The sequence below is a fragment of the Leguminivora glycinivorella genome, chromosome 13 (assembly GCF_023078275.1).
Source record: "Leguminivora glycinivorella isolate SPB_JAAS2020 chromosome 13, LegGlyc_1.1, whole genome shotgun sequence".
Lineage (NCBI taxonomy): Eukaryota > Metazoa > Arthropoda > Insecta > Lepidoptera > Tortricidae > Leguminivora > Leguminivora glycinivorella.
Window position 1 is genome coordinate 4,172,086 of NC_062983.1, and position 23,701 is coordinate 4,195,786.

A 23,701-nucleotide genomic window follows, 5' to 3' on the forward strand; every position below is an offset into this window, starting at 1 on the left:
AATGAATTTCCTACCAAATAAATACTGATGGAATTTATCTGTGGCGAAAACTATGGCAAGGGCCTCTTTGTGAATTTGACTGTAGTGGATTTCCGCGGAAGTCAGTGCGCGTGACGCGTAGGCGACAGCGCGCTCCGAGCCGTCCGGGGCGCGCTGCGCCAGGACCGCCCCAAGGCCACGCGACGACGCGTCACATGTCACTACGCTAACTCGTGACAAGTCGAAATGAACTAATACTTCCGCCCCACAAAGATCTTTCTTTACTTGAAGGAAAGCCTCATTCTGTTCTTTTCCCCAATGATAATGTTTACCCTTTTTTAATAAGCTATATAATGGTGTTAAACGGGACGCTAAGTTTTTAATAAATTTCCCGTAAAAATTGATCATACCCAACAAGGACTTTAATTGATGCGTATTTTCCGGTGGGGCCATGTCGATTATAGGTTTAATTTTCTCTGGATTTACTCTTAACCCTTCTTTATCTAGGACAAAACCTAAGTACTCAACTTTCTGAGTCAAGAAATCACATTTACTTTTTTTAATTTTTAAACCATTCGACTCTAATATACCTAGCACCTGCTCGATTGTTCGAAGATGACTACCTATGTCTTTACTTTTAATTAAAATATCATCATAAAAAATTATTATATCCGGTACTCCTTTAAATAAGTCTTCCATAAACTTTTGAAAAATTCCCGGGCTAGACGCGAGTCCGTAAACTAAACGAGTGTATTTAAATAACCCCTTATGTGTATTTATTACTGTAAACTGCGTGGACGCGTCATCCAGAACCAGTTGGTTATAAGCTTGTGACAAATCTAATTTAGTGAAATAGTTATATCCGCTGAGTGTGCTAAAAAGGTCATCGACCTTTGGAACTGGGTACCTATCAACCAATAAATGAGGATTAAGGGTCACCTTATAGTCCGCACACAGTCGTATTCCGCCGTCCGCCTTGCGAGCGATCACCAGAGGAGTGGCCCAGTCGGAGCGGCTGACGGGCCGGATGACGCCCGCCTCCAGCATGGCGTCCAGCTCGGCGTCCACCCGCGGCCGCAGCGCGAACGGCACCGGGCGCGCACGGCAGAACACCGGCCCGGCGCCCTCCCGCACGTGCAGCCGCACCGAGCCGCCCGTGTACCGCCCCAGGGTGCCGTCAAACAATGACTCATGCCTGGAAATTATTTCATTAAGACTATTAGGTATGTTCACTTTCTCTGAGTTAATATTACAAATCTTAGAAGCGGGAATATCTATACCTAACTCCGCGAGCCACTGACGACCCATAAGAGTTGTGGTACCTCGGTTTACCACATACAAGTCTAACACTTTTGTTATATTTTTGTACCTTACTTCGACTCTTAAATAACCCTCTGGTTGGATTACAGATTCATCATATAATGTTAAGTTTAAATGACAAGGCAATAATGGCAAATCGTTAAAACTTTCATAATAAGTTTTTAAAGATATACATGCTAAAGCGGTACCCGTATCAATTTCCATATTAATCAACCGATTTTGAACAAACATCGTAATACATACCGGTTTATATTTGCTTAATGACATTTGGTACATAGGTTCATTCTCATCCTCCTTATCACAACTATTGTCTCAGCACCGACGTATACCCGCCGTTATCACTCGGCACGTCAGCTGATGCCTGGTGCGCGTGCACCCAATAGTTGCCTGTGCCTGGGCGGTATGAACGCGCTCCGCGCCCGCGCCCGCGTCCGCTGCCGCTTCTTCCTGGTCGGTTGCCGCGCGCTCCGCTACCGTTGAAACTCACGCCGTCGCCGCGTGGTTGTGACCGGCCGTCGGCCGTACCCTGTCGTCCCGAGTCTTGCATTTTTTTCAGGGCACATCCTTCTTAAGTGGCCTAAGTTCTTGCACCAGCTACACTCATAGTTTTTATATTTGCAGCTTTCCGTTTTATGCCCAATTTCGCCGCACGCCATACATTTATGGTTCGTTTCAATTTTGTGTACACTCGTGATCACATTAGCGTCTCGATCCACCGCGACTGCATTCTTTTCCGCCGCCTCTAGTGTCGTAGCCAAAGTGACCGCCCTCGCGTAGCCAATACCGTCCTCTGCAAATAATCTTTGACGTGTCGACTCACTCACAATGCCACAAACCAGTTGATCGCGTAGGTTATCTTCTAAATTCGAACCAAAATCACATGTTTTTGCCAGCTTCTTCAGTTCCGCTACATAATCGCTACGCTTTCACCCTCTGCTTGGCGCCGCTGACGAAACCGGTAGCGCTCAGCCAAGATGGAAGGTTTCGGTTGTAAGTGATTCTTTAACAGTTCTACCGCGGTAGTGAGGGTTAAAGATGAAGGTTGTTTGGGGCTTGCTAACGTTGATAACAAGTGGTATGCGTCCTCTCCCATTACGGCGATAAGTGTTGGTAGCTTCACTTCTTCCTTAATGTCATTCGCGAGGAAATACATTTCTAACCTCTCACAGTACATGGTCCAATTTCCAGTTTTCACGTCAAACTCTGGTATTTTTCCGACACCCATTGTTTTTAACTTGAATTACGATCACTTGTGTTAGCAACACTAGCAAATTAGCAATGTTTAAAAAGATAAATAATGTGAGGGTAGAAATGGATTTTTATTAAAAATAACAGACGGGTATTCTGGAAAAAAATGGGGCATTGTTTATCGAGTTGTGACAGTGAGTGGTTATGTGCAAATTAAAACTATGTAACGATTTTGAAAAGTAATTATATCAGTTTGAGAATCAACAGTGGTATACTTTACAAAAATCACCGTAAACCCAACGACCTCCAATAAATCCGAAGTGGTAAGAACGTTGAGAGAAACTTCAGGTATGTGTTTTTTTTTCTTTTACCTGGATTGCTAGCTGCAAGTACACGCCTACAATGTGGAATATCAAGAAGTTAAATTTGAGTAGGTACTGTACATAATGCCAATAATCTCAAAAATTATAAGTTTATTGAGCAGTTTGTAATATCAGTTTGTCAAATTAATTTTCGTTACTTTACGAAGTGATCTTGTAATAAGTCACACAGATATCCCAGTAAAATACTCAGTAGACAAAGATACCTACTTACATAACTTTTTGTTATTTAACAATAATTTTATCTAAATATATAAAAGAAGAAGCTGACTGACTGACTGACTGACTGACTGACTGACTGACTGACTGACTGACTGACTGACATATCAACGCACAGCCGAAACCGCTGGTCCTAGAGATTTCAAATTTGGCACGTAGGTTCCTTATGTAGTGTAGAGGAGCACTAAGAAAGGATTTTCCAAAATTCACCTCCTAAGGGGGTCAAATGGGGGTTCAAAGTTTGTATGGGGAAACAAGATTAGTTTGACTATTTTATTCGAAACTTCACAGGAAGATTCCTTAAGACATATTACTGAATACGTGTTTCAGGTTTTTTGAAAATTTAACCCCTAAAAGGGTGAAAAGGGGGTGATAAAGTCAAAAAATCAATATGGGTATCGTTTTTATGATTTATCGGGTCGCTGATCACGATAAATACAACGTTTTTAAAATCTAACGAGGCGGAAGTGAAATACCTTCTCCCCTGTTGTGATGCAATGGGGTTTAAATATCAAAAATATATATAAAAGAAGATATTGACTGACTGACTGACATATCAACGCACAGCCGAAACCGCTGGTCCTAGAGATTTCAAATTTGGCACGTAGGTTCCTTATGTAGTGTAGAGGAGCATTAAGAAAGGATTTTCCAAAATTCACCTCCTAAGGGGGTCAAATGGGCGTTCAAAGTTTGTATGGGGAAACAAGATTAGTTTGACTATTTTATTCGAAACTTCACAGGAAGATTCCTTAAGACATATGACTGAATACGTGTTTCAGGTTTTTTGAAAATTTAACCCCTAAAAGGGTGAAAAGGGGGTGATAAAGTCAAAAAATCAATATGGGTATCGTTTTTATGGTTTATCGGGTCGCTGATCACGATAAATACAACGTTTTTAAAATCTAACGAGGCGGAAGTGAAATACCTTCTCCCCTGTTGTGGTGCAATGGGGTTTAAATATCAAAAATATATATAAAAGAAGATATTGACTGACTGACTGACATATCAACGCACAGCCAAAACCGCTGGTCCTAGAGATGTCAAATTTGGCACGTAGGTTCCTTATATAGTGTAGAGGAGCACTAAGAAAGGATTTTTTTAAAATTCGCCTCCTAAAGGGCTCAAATGGGGGTTCAAAGTTTGTATGGGGAAACAAGATTAGTTTGACTATTTTATACTAAACTTCACAGGAGGATTCCTAAAGACATATGACTAAATACATGTTTCAGGTTTTTTGAAAATTTGACCCCTAAAGGAGGTAAAGTCAAAAACACAATATGGGTATCGTTTTTATGGTTTATCGGGTCGCTGATCACGATAAATACAACGATTTTAAAATCTAATGAGGTGGAAAAGATATTTTCTCCCCTGTTGTTGTGCAATGGGGTTAAAATATCCAAAATAGCCATAAGTGTAGGTTTAGTTTTTATCTATACTTCTGGTTCAAGATTTCAAATTGACACGGAAGTTCCTTATAAGAAGGATTTTTCAAAGTTCACCTCCTAGCATGATAATTTGACAGGGGCAAGGACAGGGACAGGGACAGGGACGGGGACGGGGACGGGGACGGGGATAGGATAGGGATAGGGATAGGGATAGGGATAGGGATAGGGCTAGGGCTAGGGCTAGGGCTAGGGCTAGGGCTAGGGCTAGGGCTAGGGATAGGGATAGGGATAGGGATAGGGATAGGGATAGGGATAGGGATAGGGATAGGGATAGGGATAGGGATAGGGATAGGGATAGGGATAGGGATAGGGATAGGGATAGGGATAGGGATAGGGATAGGGATAGGGATAGGGATAGGGATAGGGATAGGGATAGGGATAGGGATAGGGATAGGGATAGGGATAGGGATAGGGATAGGGATAGGGATAGGGATAGGGATAGGGATAGGGATAGGGATAGGGATAGGGATAGGGATAGGGATAGGGATAGGGATAGGGATAGGGATAGGGATAGGGATAGGGATAGGGATAGGGATAGGGATAGGGATAGGGATAGGGATAGGGATAGGGATAGGGATAGGGATAGGGATAGGGATAGGGATAGGGATAGGGATAGGGATAGGGATAGGAATCGGGATAGGGATAGGGATAGGAATCGGGATAGGGATAGGAATCGGGATAGGGATAGGAATCGGGATAAAAATAGGGGACGGGGACGGGGATAGGGATAGGGGATGGACAGGGACGGGACGGGGATGGGGACGGGGACAAGGATACAGATAGGGACGGGGATAAGAATAGGGATTGGGGTCGGAAATTATTCCGGTCGGCAATCGCTATCTAGGCAGTGTAAAATGCAGGTGGCTCAGCGGGAAGGGATTAGTAAGTAGGCATCGGCGAGTATCCTGCATCCGTGATAACTATTATATTCAATGTGCTGTAAGAAGATCGTTGTTTGCTTGCCTTTTATATGTTTACATTTGCAATAAGTATAAGCAAAATGGAAAAAATTGTAAGCGATAATGCAAGGAAGTACTTTTTACCCTACCGACCATAGCGTCGAGATACTGGCTATGTGGGTTGTATGAAGTTTCCCCAGTATAAATATTTATATAGGTAAAATACATACATATTCGTACCTACTACCTACGCTGTGGTCGCTGTGTAACAATTCTACAATCATTGCAAGAATTTCTTTTAAAACAATAGTAATATGTGTAAGGTACAGTCAGCCAAAAAGCAGTGTAAGGTTCTTGGCTGACCGTACAGCAAATAGATCAGTTACAATGGCCCCCAGTCGAGAATTGCCCCGCTTTACCTTAATCGAAATAATCGCGGACAGATGTACCTACAAAGAAACCTACGGATCCAAATGAAAATCTTATTTTTTTGTAAACGTTTCAATAAGAATACTTTTATTACGCGGGCGAAGCCGCGGGTAAAAGCTAGTTTAATTTATAAAGGCGTTGTTAAGGGTAACTTGTTTATTTTAGCGATGTACATTCTGCAACGTGATATTTAAAGGTTTATATCTAATTCAGTAAATAATCATCGCTAAAAAAAAAGGGTACTCAACAATGAATGAAACGTTGCATACATTAGCAACTAATAAAACGCGTGTTTCCGCCTGCATACGCTGGCCAGTGTAAGTTGACCCCACGCTTCAAGTTATTTACACGCGAATGAACATCAACGTTATTCTGGTTTTTTCTCCGGTATGCAGAAATCGGAGAGCTTCTTGAATATGAAAATTACTCAGGAAGGTTATGGCAACTTTAAATCTTTTTCCCATTCCATAAGGTTGATATTTCAATGAGTAATTGAATGATTACATTTAACCTAATATTTATTTTTTTTATATTAGAATCCTTGCATTTAAGTACGTGCTAGGGTTTTGTATAGGAAGTATGTACGATGAACGTCAAATAAAGGAAGTACAGTTTTGCATTGTGCGGTGACTACGTTGCTATTTTAAGAGCAGTAGGCAGAATATTTATTTAATAGTATTGGTTAATGTTTTATTTCAATTTAATGAATACCTGATAACTTAATCGTTTAGTATAGTTACCTATTAACCCAACTGAACCAAATTGCTATTAAGCATTACGTGAAACAATTTATGAATAAACAAAGAAGGTAATAAATGTGCCTAAACTGTTTATAGTTTCTGTGAGATTGGTCATTTACGATTACGACTCACATCGCTTAGGTAAACGACAATATCACTGTTTAAATGCTTAGCCATTTTTTATGTACCTACTTACTTACCTATAAGAATTTCAATGAACTAATGACGTGTTTATTTCTTTACCCTACGTTTCTTCCTTACTAACCTCCTTTCTTACACTAAAATGTAAAGACTCTCCCAAGAGAAAGTAGCATGAGCACTTTGAGTCCATCGCCGGATAGGTCAGCATATACGCCACCGCTCCTCGTGGTACGAGGAACAATGACGGTGGTACTAGATCATCCAGACCACCAACACGTTCGGGAAACAGGCGACGACGTGGGCAGTCGAAATCGAAGGCCCCGTTACGCCACCAGCGTAAGCGAGAAACGTATCGAAGCCGATCTCGTCGTCGGACTCGACGACTTACCAGGTCCAAAGACAGAAGCTCATTTAGTAATTCGTCGACGCCTAGTTATACTACGAGCAGTAGCGCTTCGCGCCTTTATCACCGCTCTCGCAAGACTCGCAATAGAACTACCGTACGTCGAGTGACTCAGCGTGGTACTAGCTCATCGACGGGCAGTTCGGACGGTCACGAGATACGTGAAAAGCGACGTAGTCATAGACGTAGACGAACCAATAAACGTAAGCGCAGCGCATCATTTAATTCGACTTCATCGGGTTCAAACCGCGAAGGTCACGTTCGATATAAGAGGCATAAAGTCAGTAAGAACCGTACCTCATCTGATATATTTTTTGATCAATTTTCAAAACTAATACAAAATAGGCGGACACGATTTGAGGGAGCTCAGAATGTTATTCCTGATTTTGACCCTGACACCAATGCGCAAACAGCAGCTGTTTGGTTACGTAAAGTTGATGACACGGCAAAAATTTATGGTTGGGATGATAGGGAAACAGTCTATTATGCATTACCAAAACTTTCCGGATATGCTAAAAAATGGTATCAAGGTCAAAATTCTATAAGCTATAGCTGGAGACAATGGAAGAGTAAAATACTAAAGACATTCCCGGACGACCGAAATTATGCTGACAGATTACATGAAATGCTCGAGCGTAAAAGTCAAAAAGATGAGTCATTAGAAGAATATTTTCATGATAAAGCGCGATTGGTTCGAATGTGTAACATTATGGAAAGAGACGCGGTTGACTGTATCATAAACGGGATTTTTGACCAAAATGTAAGATTGAATGCGCAAGGTTCGAATTTCCGAAGACCATCCCAGCTACTGAGATTTTTAAGACGAATTTCTAAAAAGAGTCAGCTACAAAAGAAGACAGGCTCTCTGAATAGCACAGAATATAATCAAATAAAACAAAACGATGCCAGCTCTAACAATGCAACCAAAACACCGACAGCGCCAAATACATTTCTAACCTCTCACAGTACATGGTCCAATTTCCAGTTTTCACGTCAAACTCTGGTATTTTTCCGACACCCATTGTTTTTAACTTGAATTACGATCACTTGTGTTAGCAACACTAGCAAATTAGCAATGTTTAAAAAGATAAATAATGTGAGGGTAGAAATGGATTTTTATTAAAAATAACAGACGGGTATTCTGGAAAAAAATGGGGCATTGTTTATCGAGTTGTGACAGTGAGTGGTTATGTGCAAATTAAAACTATGTAACGATTTTGAAAAGTAATTATATCAGTTTGAGAATCAACAGTGGTATACTTTACAAAAATCACCGTAAACCCAACGACCTCCAATAAATCCGAAGTGGTAAGAACGTTGAGAGAAACTTCAGGTATGTGTTTTTTTTTCTTTTACCTGGATTGCTAGCTGCAAGTACACGCCTACAATGTGGAATATCAAGAAGTTAAATTTGAGTAGGTACTGTACATAATGCCAATAATCTCAAAAATTATAAGTTTATTGAGCAGTTTGTAATATCAGTTTGTCAAATTAATTTTCGTTACTTTACGAAGTGATCTTGTAATAAGTCACACAGATATCCCAGTAAAATACTCAGTAGACAAAGATACCTACTTACATAACTTTTTGTTATTTAACAATAATTTTATTTAATTTATAAAGGCGTTGTTAAGGGTAACTTGTTTATTTTAGCGATGTACATTCCGCAACGTGATATTTAAAGGTTTATATCTAATTCAGTAAATAATCATCGCTAAAAAAAAAGGGTACTCAACAATGAATGAAACGTTGCATACATTAGCAACTAATAAAACGCGTGTTTCCGCCTGCATACGCTGGCCAGTGTAAGTTGACCCCACGCTTCAAGTTATTTACACGCGAATGAACATCAACGTTATTCTGGTTTTTTCTCCGGTATGCAGAAATCGGAGAGCTTCTTGAATATGAAAATTACTCAGGAAGGTTATGGCAACTTTAAATCTTTTTCCCATTCCATAAGGTTGATATTTCAATGAGTAATTGAATGATTACATTTAACCTAATATTTATTTTTTTTATATTAGAATCCTTGCATTTAAGTACGTGCTAGGGTTTTGTATAGGAAGTATGTACGATGAACGTCAAATAAAGGAAGTACAGTTTTGCATTGTGCGGTGACTACGTTGCTATTTTAAGAGCAGTAGGCAGAATATTTATTTAATAGTATTGGTTAATGTTTTATTTCAATTTAATGAATACCTGATAACTTAATCGTTTAGTATAGTTACCTATTAACCCAACTGAACCAAATTGCTATTAAGCATTACGTGAAACAATTTATGAATAAACAAAGAAGGTAATAAATGTGCCTAAACTGTTTATAGTTTCTGTGAGATTGGTCATTTACGATTACGACTCACATCGCTTAGGTAAACGACAATATCACTGTTTAAATGCTTAGCCATTTTTTATGTACCTACTTACTTACCTATAAGAATTTCAATGAACTAATGACGTGTTTATTTCTTTACCCTACGTTTCTTCCTTACTAACCTCCTTTCTTACACTAAAATGTAAAGACTCTCCCAAGAGAAAGTAGCATGAGCACTTTGAGTCCATCGCCGGATAGGTCAGCATATACGCCACCGCTCCTCGTGGTACGAGGAACAATGACGGTGGTACTAGATCATCCAGACCACCAACACGTTCGGGAAACAGGCGACGACGTGGGCAGTCGAAATCGAAGGCCCCGTTACGCCACCAGCGTAAGCGAGAAACGTATCGAAGCCGATCTCGTCGTCGGACTCGACGACTTACCAGGTCCAAAGACAGAAGCTCATTTAGTAATTCGTCGACGCCTAGTTATACTACGAGCAGTAGCGCTTCGCGCCTTTATCACCGCTCTCGCAAGACTCGCAATAGAACTACCGTACGTCGAGTGACTCAGCGTGGTACTAGCTCATCGACGGGCAGTTCGGACGGTCACGAGATACGTGAAAAGCGACGTAGTCATAGACGTAGACGAACCAATAAACGTAAGCGCAGCGCATCATTTAATTCGACTTCATCGGGTTCAAACCGCGAAGGTCACGTTCGATATAAGAGGCATAAAGTCAGTAAGAACCGTACCTCATCTGATATATTTTTTGATCAATTTTCAAAACTAATACAAAATAGGCGGACACGATTTGAGGGAGCTCAGAATGTTATTCCTGATTTTGACCCTGACACCAATGCGCAAACAGCAGCTGTTTGGTTACGTAAAGTTGATGACACGGCAAAAATTTATGGTTGGGATGATAGGGAAACAGTCTATTATGCATTACCAAAACTTTCCGGATATGCTAAAAAATGGTATCAAGGTCAAAATTCTATAAGCTATAGCTGGAGACAATGGAAGAGTAAAATACTAAAGACATTCCCGGACGACCGAAATTATGCTGACAGATTACATGAAATGCTCGAGCGTAAAAGTCAAAAAGATGAGTCATTAGAAGAATATTTTCATGATAAAGCGCGATTGGTTCGAATGTGTAACATTATGGAAAGAGACGCGGTTGACTGTATCATAAACGGGATTTTTGACCAAAATGTAAGATTGAATGCGCAAGGTTCGAATTTCCGAAGACCATCCCAGCTACTGAGATTTTTAAGACGAATTTCTAAAAAGAGTCAGCTACAAAAGAAGACAGGCTCTCTGAATAGCACAGAATATAATCAAATAAAACAAAACGATGCCAGCTCTAACAATGCAACCAAAACACCGACAGCGCCATCATTCCAACCACGCAGCAGATATAGGTTTAATCGATGCTATAACTGTAAAGAACTGGGGCACACGGCTGATGCGTGTAGAAAACCTCTGATTCGTTGTGAAAAATGTAATCGCCTCGGTCATGATGCAATACAGTGTACTCGAGACTCATTTTACGACAAAGGTGGACTTTCTGGTGACAAGATAAATAAAAACATCGAGAAAAAGCCTAATGATGCCAATAACAAAGTTTTGCGCATTACAGCCGAAAACAAGGACCCTAACGGCAAGTATTTTAAAACAATATCCTTAAATAATGTAGAATGTTCAGCGTAGGTAGACTTTGGGAGCCGATTCACTTTAATAAAATCTACTTTTGCGGAAAGTTTAAGCTTAATCTTGGATAAATCTAATTTGCCGGTTATGAGAGGATTCGCTTACCGTTGCGTTACACCAATAGGTAGGGCGTCAGTTAATATTGTGGTAGACGCAGTTAATGCAATCGTAGAAGCATTTGTTGTTAACGATGAACTTCTAGAGACTGACGTATTAATTGGTCAATCTTTAACGGAGTTGCCAAACGTCGTGAGTCTTAAGCTACCGACACGGTTAATATTGTACTGTGACGAATCCGAAGTGACGAGAATACAGATATTTAATGCGGCTGATTGTATTGTGGATGGCATAACCACGCTTGAAGTCGAAGCTAGTACTCCGTACACAGGGTTTTTATTTGTTCCGGGTAATTTTTGCATGAAACAGGGTTGCGAGTATGCTTTGCTACAGGGTGTTTACAAATTTGATGAAGGCAAAGGACGCTGTCTAATCCTAAGTTGGGCAAAATCGCCAATAAGCCTTAAGAAACAAAGAATGATAGCACGCGCCATATGTCTGCCTGCCAATGTAAACTCCAATGTAGTACAAAGAACTCCTATAGACATACAAACAATTGTTCCTTCCAACTCAGTAGTGCAATCATCAAATCAGATAAAAGAACCAATCACACTAGACATGATAAATGTTGGCCCCAGGGTAGCGAAGGAGCAAAAAGAATCCTTGCTTAACCTGCTCAACAATTACCGAGATTGTTTTGCTTTAAACATGCAGGAATTAGGACTGACAGATGTTACCGAGATGATTATTCGACTGAAAGACGATACTCCTGTTAGTTATAGGCCATACCGTCTCCCGTATAGTGAGCGTGCGAAAGTTAGAGAAATGATAGGTGAACTACTAGCTAATAACATTGTACGGGAATCTAATTCACCATATGCGAGTCCGATAGTTTTAGTTCGTAAGAAAAATAATGAACATCGATTATGTGTGGATTATCGTTCATTGAATAAAAAGACTATAAAAGATTGTTATCCGATGCCTGTGATAGAAGATCAGTTAGACCGATTAAGTGGGAACTCTTGGTTTACTAGTCTGGACCTCGCATCGGGATATTATCAGATACCTGTATCTGAAGAGTCGCGCCAATTCACAGCTTTTGTCACGCCTGATGGGCACTACGAATACACTAGAATGCCATTTGGACTAGTAAATGCGCCAGCTGTATTCCAAAATATGATCAACAAAGCTTTAGGCACGAAGCGATTCGAACTCGCCATGCCTTATATGGATGATCTTTTGTCAACAGGTAATACATTTGAAGAAGCTTTTAGAAAGGTAGATGATATTTTAAAACTATTGAGAGATGCAAAACTAACGTTAAACCTTAAAAAGTGTTACTTCTTTCAGACCGAAATAAACTATTTAGGGTACGAAATATCCGAAACCGGTGTAAGACCAGGAAGCGCGAAAATTCAAGCTGTCTCTGAGTTCCCAGAACCCACTAATGTACATCAGGTACGACAGTTTGTAGGCCTAGCAAGTTTCTTTCGCCGTTTTGTTTATAATTTTGCAACAATTGCTAGACCTTTAACCAGACTAACTAAAACAGATGTACCGTGGACGTGGGGAGAAACAGAGAAAAATGCTTTCCAGGACATTAAAACCAAATTAATTTCTCGTCCTATTCTTGCTTTGTATAATCCAAATTATTATACTGAGGTCCATTGCGACGCGAGCAAATTGGGGGTAGGAGGAATGCTACTTCAAAAGCCCGATAGTGACAGCCCATTACGACCTGTCGCTTACTATAGTCGTCAAACGACACGAGAAGAAGAATTCTGGCATTCTTATGAGTTAGAAACCATAGCTGTCGTACTGTCGCTAAAAAAGTTTAGGGTGTACTTAATCGGGATCGAATTTGTAGTAGTGACTGATTGCAATGCTCTGAGATCGACACTGACGAAACGAGACCTGATACCAAAAATTGCAAGATGGTGGCTAATGCTTCAGGAATTCAATTTCAGTATAGAATATAGACCTGGGCGCAACATGCAACATGTTGACGCACTTAGTCGGAACCCGGTATCTGCACCCAACGAGCAAGAAGAATTCAATATTTTGAGCATAACAAGTACAGATTGGCTACATACGGTACAAATGACAGACCCAAGAGTTAAACATATCAAAACTATCTTACAAACACACGAAGATGACATTAAAGACATAACTAAAAATTATGTTCTACGTGACAATAGACTATACAGACGGGATGGACGAAAACTAAAATGGGTGGTACCAAATGGAGCTCGCTGGAGATTATGTCAGATCAATCATGATGAGGCAGGGCACTTTGCTGTTGAGAAGACGTTAGAGAAAATGCGCGCTGACTACTGGTTTCCTAAAATGAAACGTTTCGTTAGTAAATATGTAGCAGCGTGTATCAGTTGCGCTTATAACAAGGAGATGGCAGGCAAGAAAACTGGATATTTGCATCCTATTCCGAAAGTTAGTTGCTTATGGCATACATTACACATGGATCATTTGGGCCCATTCATTAAAAGTAAAAGGGGTAATACTTATATTTTGGGCATTATCGATGGCTTCAGTAAATATATCTTCATTAGAGCAGTTAAAAACACTAAATCTAAAACCACTGTTAAGGTTTTGGAAGATATATTTACCGAAATAGGCTGTCCAAAAGTTATTATCTCTGATCAAGGTACGAGTTTTACATCAAAAACGTTTAAATCATTTGTAACGCAAAGGGGGATAAAACACGTTCTTAACGCCGTAGCAACTCCTCGGGCAAATGGCCAAATTGAGCGCTACAACAGGACAATCCTTAGCTCCTTGGCAGCTATGAATCATGGGGTGGATGAAAGAGATTGGGATATAAACACTTCAAAATTGCAGTGGAGCCTTAATAATACACTAAATAAAGGGACAGGTAAATCACCTTCCGAAATAGTTTATGGGCAAAGGACGACTGGTCCTGCAGAAGGAATTTTAAAAGGTGCCCTTCAACAATCTGAAGATGTTACAGTTGATGAAAGAGAAAAGATACGACAACAAGTACAAGATAAAATTATTCGTAACCAACAAATGATGAAAGAAAGATTTGATCTAGCTAGAGCACCTACAAAAACGTTTAAAGAAGGCGACCTGGTCATGATCCCAAACCATAACCCTGATAAAGGAAAGAGCAAAAAGCTAGCTCCAAAGCATCGAGGTCCCTTTAAAATAACGGCTGTTCTTACTAACGATAGGTACCAAGTCACAAATATCGAGGGCCACTCCCAACGCAAATATAGTAATATATTTCCGGCCGATCAGCTTAAACGTTGGATTACGTTCCAAACTTCTCCTCATAATAGTGCTGACGAGACTGATAGCGATGACTCTGTATTGGCTCCTGAAAGTAATGCTACTTAAAATAACAATTATTTATAAATAAATATAGATTTCGTGGTATGCACCCCGTGCTAGTTGCAGGGGTGATGTTATGAAATCGATACTGTAATTAAAAAAAAAAACTAATTGAAATATATTTTTCTCTGTAGTTGGTCCTCGCGTGAATTAAAGCTTGGACATTGTTGTTTGATCACATATGATGTAAATTTAACATCCTTTCCCTATTCCTACTCTTTACAGCCTAGGTTTGGTATGGAATGGAGTAGCATCGGTTGCTACCAAAGAGATGATTTATTCAAATGAAGATGTTGAATTCATATTGATTTTAAACAGCGTATCTGACCCGCGGGTGGCAGTACGATTGATGAATTAAAAGCAGACCGTAGCCCGAGGGAGGCAGGCGGTGGTAATGATGTCCTTGGGTGACACAGTTATGACGTCCCTGGTGTGTGTGACCACGTCTACGGTGACGGGTACACAGTACGTGAGAAGTATCAGATCACGTCTACGGTGACGTGTCTACAAAGGAGGCGCGATGTCTACGCCGAAAAGTGTGCAATTTCTAGACTATTGTTAATTATTTAACTTTAAATTAATATTATACTATTGTTAAAATATCTCAAAGTTTACTATTTCAGTTTTTTTGTTTTGTTCTCTCTTCCGTGCGAAAATTTATGATGTATCAGATCAAAGACTAGTCTAATTAATTGTCTTAAATTTTAGTTTAATTCTGAACTTGTATGAGGCCATACGCCTTGTTTAGAATGGCCGAGCATTAATCGGAATGGGGACATTCCTTCAACAGAATGGCCGTCTGTTAGCAACACTAGCAAATTAGCAATGTTTAAAAAGATAAATAATGTGAGGGTAGAAATGGATTTTTATTAAAAATAACAGACGGGTATTCTGGAAAAAATGGGGCATTGTTTATCGAGTTGTGACAGTGAGTGGTTATGTGCAAATTAAAACTATGTAACGATTTTGAAAAGTAATTATATCAGTTTGAGAATCAACAGTGGTATACTTTACAAAAATCACCGTAAACCCAACGACCTCCAATACTTGTACAGAAAACACTACTTGATTTCCAAAATAACAGTAAAAACCACGCCTCGTTCGCCAATGGTAAATAATAGACGTGCGCTCGGTGTAATCGTTTATTGCAAGACTAGTTCTAATCTACCCTCTATATCTATACATAAGTATACCTACGTATATACCAATTACATTGCGGTATTTGATGGCTGTGCAAAATTGTATGCAACCTCAACAGCCCGCAATGTAACTTAAATCGCATGCGAGTTCGCACGCCGTCTAAATCAGGCCTAAAGCTCTGGTCTAGTAGTCTACTAGTAGTCTAGCAGGAAATCAGCCACGGCTGGTCGATATAGTAGACATGCATCGAGATACCTCCGGCGCTAGCAACTAACGAGTAAAGGCACTCTGGAGCAGAAGTAATGATCGCCTGAAACAAAAAATAGTAAATGTAGTGTAAGTAAATATGGGCTGGTGGTCTAGCGGTAAGAGCGTGCGACTTTTAGTCCGGAGGTTGCGGGTTCGAACCCCAGCTCGGCTGCCCTATGCAGAAATCAAGTATCTGCTTTTTGCCAAATATTACAGTAGAGCGAAAAAACGATTTTGTTTTATTTTTCCTGATTATATGCTTATTAATTAATTGATAGCCTTTTAAACAGACGAACTTTATTATACTAGATATCATTAATAGTGTACTATAATTTTTTCTTCAAAATGGTTAGCACAATCATTTTAAAATACAAAAACAGCTTTCTGCGTAGAATGCGATAAGAAAATTTTAAAGCTTTTCTACAAGAAAGCAAGTATCTTGAATTGTTTTCATTTAGCTTTGGTAGGCTTCTTATTTTTAACTGTATCTAAAACAAAAACTACAGAACGGATTTTCATGCGGTTTTCACCAATAAATAAAATGATTCTGCGGAAAGGTTTTGGTATATAATTTGTTGAGATCTTGTTTAAATTGGTTGAAATATCTCAATTTTTGCTAATCAAGTCGGACAAAATTCTGCTGGCTGAGAGCTTTAATCGAAAACGCTGCCCAAACTGTTTGAGCTGTATCAAAACAATGTATCGCGAAATTGTGTATCTTTCATAGACATACAAAAAAGTCAGTAATAGCATATGTCTATCTTTTAAGGATAAATAACTATAACTATTTTTATGACAGCCCCGTGCGCAGCCGGGGCGGGCCGCTAGTAGATAGGTACCTTTTTTTTTTTATTGTTATTATTAGTTACAGTATAGGACTTATAATTAAAAAATATCCCTGCAAAACTGCATCTACAGTTTGTCTGCAGGTATGAGTCTCTATTTAGCAGATATGTAGATTAAACTACTTATGTATGTACTTATAATTTAAACAATATGTATACATTTTAGATAGATGCCTTTAATGTAGTGTATGTCATGCTTGTGTAAATTAGGTTTTAATATAAATGCAATATTGGAGTAATACACGGAAAAGAAGCTCTGGTTGTGTTTGAATGCAAGTTGTTAATCTTAAGAAAGATTATAGGTTTAAGAGGTTTATCTGTCACGAAGAGTTCAAAACTACTCCTGAAACTTAATCAAGTACTTACGTTGTGGGAGACTATTTAAATAATAAAAAAACCTCGAAAGCGATTTCCCGTGGAACGCACAATATTAATTAAGTACAGTAGGTAGGTGCCTAAATACTCGTAAGACAAAAAAAATAATGAAAGTTATAGTCTTCCTTAATTATAATATCTAATAGGGAACTTGATTGTAGTTAAAATAAAATATTTTATACCATGCACGAAATAAAGCATAAGAATTATGAGATAAGCCAGGGTAGAAATATATGTATAAAGTTACTGAGTTGACCGTGACGTCACTCAATTCAATGTCATATAAATTCCATTATTAGCAAGTCTTTCAAATTCGTTTTGACAGTTCTTAAAAAGAAGCTGATTTGACTACGAGGCTAGTAGCCTATTTATCAACTAACCAACATGCAATAATTATGTAAACGTGTGTTCGTTATATGTATTTTCGTATTTTGTATAAAAGAAGTTACATATTAAATAAGACAAGTTCCTTGTGCTTTTACTGTTTAGATACATCTGGTTGTTTTTTAATACTAAGACAATTTCTACCCGAAACCCAAATTAATACATGTATTAGTAATTACAAGCTTTTGACATCATAACAAAATGATAGACGCCGAAGTCAAGTAACTTCGCAATGAATATAAATAGTTCTACGCTGAAGTCAAGTAACTTATCAATAAATATCAATATTTCTACGCTGAAGTCAAGTAACTTCGCAATCAATATCAATATTTCAACTCTGAAGTCAAGTAACTTAGCCATCTAATATGAATTGCAAGTATCTTTCGCAAGATACTCGATTTCAAGATAGAAATAGGGTAGATACTTGACTTTAGCGTAGAATACCCCGTTAAAAAAAGATACTTGAATTTTTTAAAGTTCTGTATTTTGAAAAATATACATTATAAAAATTTCAAAAAAATACTAAAAGATGTATTTTGAAAAACTGAATCGAAAGATGTAAAAAACCATTTTTTGGAAAATTTTGAGATACTTGATTTCTGCGTAGGGCAGCCGAGCTCGTACCACTGAGTCTTTCGAAAATTTTATGCAAAACGTTATTTAATAGGTCAGTCGCTATTCGGTGAAGGAAAAAATCGCGAGGAAACCGGACTAATCCCAACAAGGCATAGTTCCTTCGTGTTGGAAGTGGCTTTCGTAAAACTAGTTTCTACGCCAAATCTTGGTATTAGTTGTCAAAGCGGATCTCAGACTCCCGTGAGCCGGGATAACGTAAAGAGGAGGATAGTGTAAGTTGGTGTAAGTAAATATTCTCAAAATGTAAAATAATAATATTTTATCGCATTCAACTTGTACGTGTCTTAAAATATTGGTAAGTACAAAACGGTGATTTAAAGTGTTATAGAACACACTGTTTTTTTCTGAACTTACCCTCACAGCAGATTCCGGAGGATTCTCAAACCAGTTTCTAGCACTGCTGTCCAGGTTCAGCTCTCCGAAGACCATTAGGCCTGTAGCGGTGAGTTCACCGGACTTCACCATGGCGAACCAGGGGAAAAGGGGCTCGTCGCAACTCAAACTGGATTCCATCTTGTAGAAGTAGTGGCGGCCTGAGGAAAAAGTATGAATAAATAAAAAAATATTGGGGACACCTTAAACAGATCAACGTAGCCCCAAACTAAGCAAAGTTTTTACTATGGTGCTAAGCGACGATATATTATGTACACACAAACAGATAAATACATACTTAAATATATACATAGAAAACATCCATGACTCAGGAACAAATATCTATGCTCATCACACAAATAAATGCCCTTACCGGGATTCGAACCCAGGACCGCGGCTTAGCAGGCAGGGTCACTACCGACTGAGCCAGACCAGTTGTCAATAGAAATCTTAAACTAACACTCAAATTACGTTTTTATGATTTTTAGGTATATTTATGTAAGGTCAATTAACTGGATGTCATGGCGTCTTAAAGATTGAAGAAAGCCAACGTTGCATAATGAATTGTATAAAGATTTCGGTAACAACGCTTTTGCGTGAATTTCTTAAGAGTCACACGAGATTATGTCAATTAAAGTAGAAGTCAGAAGTAAAAGAACGAAAAACACTCATGATACTCTTACGGGATTCTGCTAATAATGTTGCCATCAAAGTCCTGCAATGCGTGTGAAAGCTGTCGTTAGAGCTAAGTACTCAATGACAGATGTTACGGTTTGTTTGTTACTCGTACTTCATTTAAAAGTGTCGATTGAATATCAACAAACATTAGTCGCCGAGTCAGACGACGCAACGGAGCCACGCTGTTACGTCGTCGCCCAAATCTAATGTTTAATTTGTTTATTTTTTGTATGTCTTTTGTATTATTTTTTTGTAAGTCTTGTTTTGTATTTTGTAGTTTCACGGTGCCTTGGTGTAAACTGTAATGCTGTGTTACTTTTTGATTAAATAAATAAATAAATAAATTACTCATCTTATCAAGTTCCCTATTCTGTACTCACCCATCGAAGGAAAGCAGCCTTGTTCAGTAAAGACACCTCCACCAGCGAGCTCAGTGGTAGAGTTGGAGATGAATACCACCTCTTTGTTGGTTCCCACGACCCACACGCCGCCATTCTCAGTAATCTTGTTCTCATTCCGCTTCGCATGACTACTAAGGATTTCTGAAAGTTGACATAATATATCATCACACATAATCATGAACGGCCATTTGTCCCGGTCCTGCTATTACCAACTATCACTAATTTAGTGTGGTGACTGGTTGAATTTTACCTTCCGTTTTCCTGTCGTGGATGTCAAAGAACTCGACTGTGAGATATATTAAACATGTAAAATCGGGTAACTCACGTAAAATTGTCGAAGGTCGCTCGACATGTTTCGCTCCGTAACGAGGAGCATTTTCATTGAGCACGCGCGATGCCGATGGTATCCCGACGCAGACTGCGGGCCGCCACTCACCCCCGGGTCAGCATTTATGCTGAGGCGGGACCATTTCGTGGTAAACCAGAGTTACATTTTTTTTAAATCTCAACACTTATTAGAATTTTATATAATACTTATGTATATTAACTGTGTTTACCATTGAATAAATGATTGAATCTGAATCTGAATCTGAATCCCTACCCGCCTTTTTGGGAAAACAGTCGTAAATAGTTTGCGTGTGCATATTACCTTCAGTGGTAAAATACTGCTGCAGAGTATAGTATTCAACACTATCAACTGCCCAGTTAGTGAATCCAACTGCATCCATGTCTTCGTAGTGAGGGGTGAATTTGTCTTTTGGCAGCTATAGGAGAAATCAATCGGTTAACAATGTTAATCGGTTACAGACAAAAGCATGTTTTAGAAAATTTTTTACTTAACAAACCTATACATTTATTATGTAATCGACGGAATTGAAAAATTTATGAATATATTTATATTATACAATCTGACAATGTCGCTACAAATCAATAGATATTACGGAGTCCGGAAGACGAACCATTTTACTAAAAAAGTACCAAAATCAAAGAAGGTACATATATTATTTATTATATAAGCAATCCGTCGAATCTACCAGCCAATCAAAGAACGGTCCACAATATTGTCATAAAACAGACTATCAGTACATGGAGATAGGTGCAACTTGCAGATCCAATTTGCATACCAGCTACAACAAATGACATCATAAAAACAACAGACATTGTCGGAGTAGCAATCTACAAATACATGGAGACATAAGTGATGGACTGACCGTCACTCAGACGTAATCAGTCTGAATTTATATCCATATTTAAAAAAAAAACTTACAGCAACCTGCATGCCAGCAACATCACCATTGGCATCATAGAAGCAACAGACGATGTTGTCAGAGTAGCAATACATGGAGACAGAAGTGACTGGCAGACCGTCTGGTTGGGTCTGTGATACCCATCCATTGGATACGGCGTCCGTGAGCGTGCGAGGAATATCGTAGAAGAAGCTACCGCCTATGTCGTCGCCGACGTCGAATCTTACTGCAAATTTATTATATATTATTAATTTGTCAATGAACAGGGCAGCTTATAGGTGATAAATGTACATCAATGTCCTGCACTTGTGTTTTGTTCATTTAAGAAATATTTATCAAGACTGTTGTTAAGGAGATTGAGGTAAAAAGGTTGATTGGATAATTTTTATAATTTGTCACTTCATTTGATGATACTTTATGCCAAATACTGCTAACGTGTGTAGCCATTACACAAATCAATCAAGGTCACAGATATGGATAAGTTGAAACCAACTGTTACGTACAAGTACAATTGCTCGATAAGTAAGCAGTAGTTAGATGCTTCTTTAAACATTAAGTAATTGTTAATAAATGAAACAGAAGAGTTTCATTTACTGGGCATTAGCGTATTGAGCATTGGTACTTTCAAGAGCATCTTAATAAATAGTTACATTGCTTACCTCTAAATCCGCCTTCCCATATGCCTGTAAAAACAAGAAAACAAAGGATTAATTTACGAGTAAACCAGAGCCACCAGCCATCACAAGATCTAAAAGGTGACAATTAGATATGTTAGTGCAGCCAAGATTCTTAAAAATATCTGAACACGCACTGACGTCTTGATTAAATTTGGAATCCATAGATTTAGATTTTTGAGTATGTGGAGCTCTAGTTTAAAAAAATATTTTCTACATATCAAGTGCTTCTCAAATTATCACAAAAAATCATTTTTTACTAGAGGGCCACATGACTATTACGAACACCGATCGCGAACGATTACAAAATGAGCTTCCCTGACAAGGGTTCCCGAGGCGTCTGGGATTGCAACCGGCCGTATGCTTGTTTGTCAACAACAAAAACACTTATTATAATTAACATCTAATAATGTAAATAATAAAATGCATTAAGTACTAGCGCTCCCGACAGCTATTAAAGCGAACAAAACCAAACTTTGCTTCATTTTGACCCTTCTGACTGAACTGAACGAGGCTTATTTTTTATTCCTTATATATAATGATTCATTATCTTGCAAAGTTATGAAACTTGGATTATATAATTGTAAATAACAACAGATACACTGTTCTTAGAGTTTTACTTTATTTCTTTAGGATAAGATTCAGGTTAAGGAAAAAAGTAAAAACTGTAATCTGGGCATGGATCAATTAATTTATCAATCACATGAATTTCATCTATCAAGCTTACTGTTAATAGTTAGTCGAATTGATAAACTGCATTCGATAAGACTAAATTAGATTTGTAGCACACTGATCGGTGAGACAAGATTACAGGGTGTACCAAATATTTTTTTAACGGTTAATTCTTAGCTTGGTTTTCTTATTATTATTTTTGTTTATTAATTGTTATTAAAATACAGTGACAAACTTATATCTAACATATAGTCCCACAAAACTCTGGAACAGAACTAGTTTGTCTGTGGAGTTTGCGGTTGGAGTTGAGAGTTGGAGTACTTATTTTATTTTGAAGTGAAACATCTTATGCAACTTCAGTGTTAAACGTTTAACGCTCAGTGTTGCCAACTCCAATTTTGAAATTGGTGTTGTTGATTTTTTTGAGTTATTGAATATATAGGTTAAGTTAGTTTTGGTTTTTATTTTTAATATGACTGTGTACACAAAAAAAAACAAAAAAATCTACAACTCCAATTTCAAAATTGGAGTTGGCAACACTGAGCATTAAACGTTTTTTAACACTGAAGTTGCATAAGATGTTTCACTTCAAACTCTTTTTTGTGTTTTAATGTCAAAATAAATAATTTTGAAATACCCCTATTCTAATTTCCACATTACGAAATTTCACTTTTTTCGCGCGAAGGGACACATTGTTTTTTAGTTTCCCACTGCTGGGAAAATTTGGGTATTTCGGAACTGAAATTTGTGCGAAATGTCATTTGATAATGACCATTCGGTTTTCGGTGCAGGAAAACTTCGAGAGGAACGTAAACTTGATAAAACGTAAAATTCGGCTATATTCTATCGGGTTATCCATTACCGCATTAGTGTCATTAAAAAAATCAGCTGTTCATAAAAATCTTAATTGCGAGCAAGTGTGTTGAAAACAGAACGAACCTATACACCTGTAACTCATTCATCAATTCTTAGGCTAGTTTATCACATTTGGCCTACTTTTCTTCGTAGATAACAGCAAATTAAATCATATTAAGGTTTTTAGGTTATCATAGTATTAACGATATTATCGTATTAAGGTGATTTATCACATTTGGCCTACTTTTCTTCGTAGATAACAGCAAATTAAATCATATTAAGATTTTTAGGTTATCATAGTATTAACGATATTATCGTATTAAGGTGATTTAGATTTTTCATGATAACAATTTAATTCTTTACCTACATTAATTTGTTTGATAGTTACAAGTCGAAATTATGTTTATCTTCTCATCAGAAATTACATAATCAATTGTAGTGTAACTCCCAAAACGATCTGCATTTACACTACAAACTGGAATGTATTCCCAAACTGGATAGGCAGAGCACATGAAACTGCTCAAGTTTCGGTGCTACTCTTGGCAATTAAGGGGTTGAAAGTAATCAAAATTGT

General features: G+C 38.3%; 1 protein-coding gene across 1 annotated transcript; it reads right to left on the reverse strand.

Moving 5' to 3' along the window:
* Nucleotides 1-15,727: 15,727 nt before the first annotated feature.
* LOC125232980 lies at nt 15,728-22,171 on the reverse strand. The gene is made up of 7 exons (XM_048138842.1): nt 22,037-22,171; nt 21,586-21,609; nt 20,947-21,152; nt 20,329-20,443; nt 19,659-19,820; nt 18,583-18,761; nt 15,728-16,049 (listed from the first exon to the last, which is right to left on the reverse strand). Exons 1-7 carry the CDS (start codon nt 22,083-22,085, stop codon nt 15,942-15,944), a joined length of 843 nt encoding a protein of 280 aa, XP_047994799.1. The 5' UTR covers nt 22,086-22,171; the 3' UTR covers nt 15,728-15,941.
* Nucleotides 22,172-23,701: the final 1,530 nt, after the last annotated feature.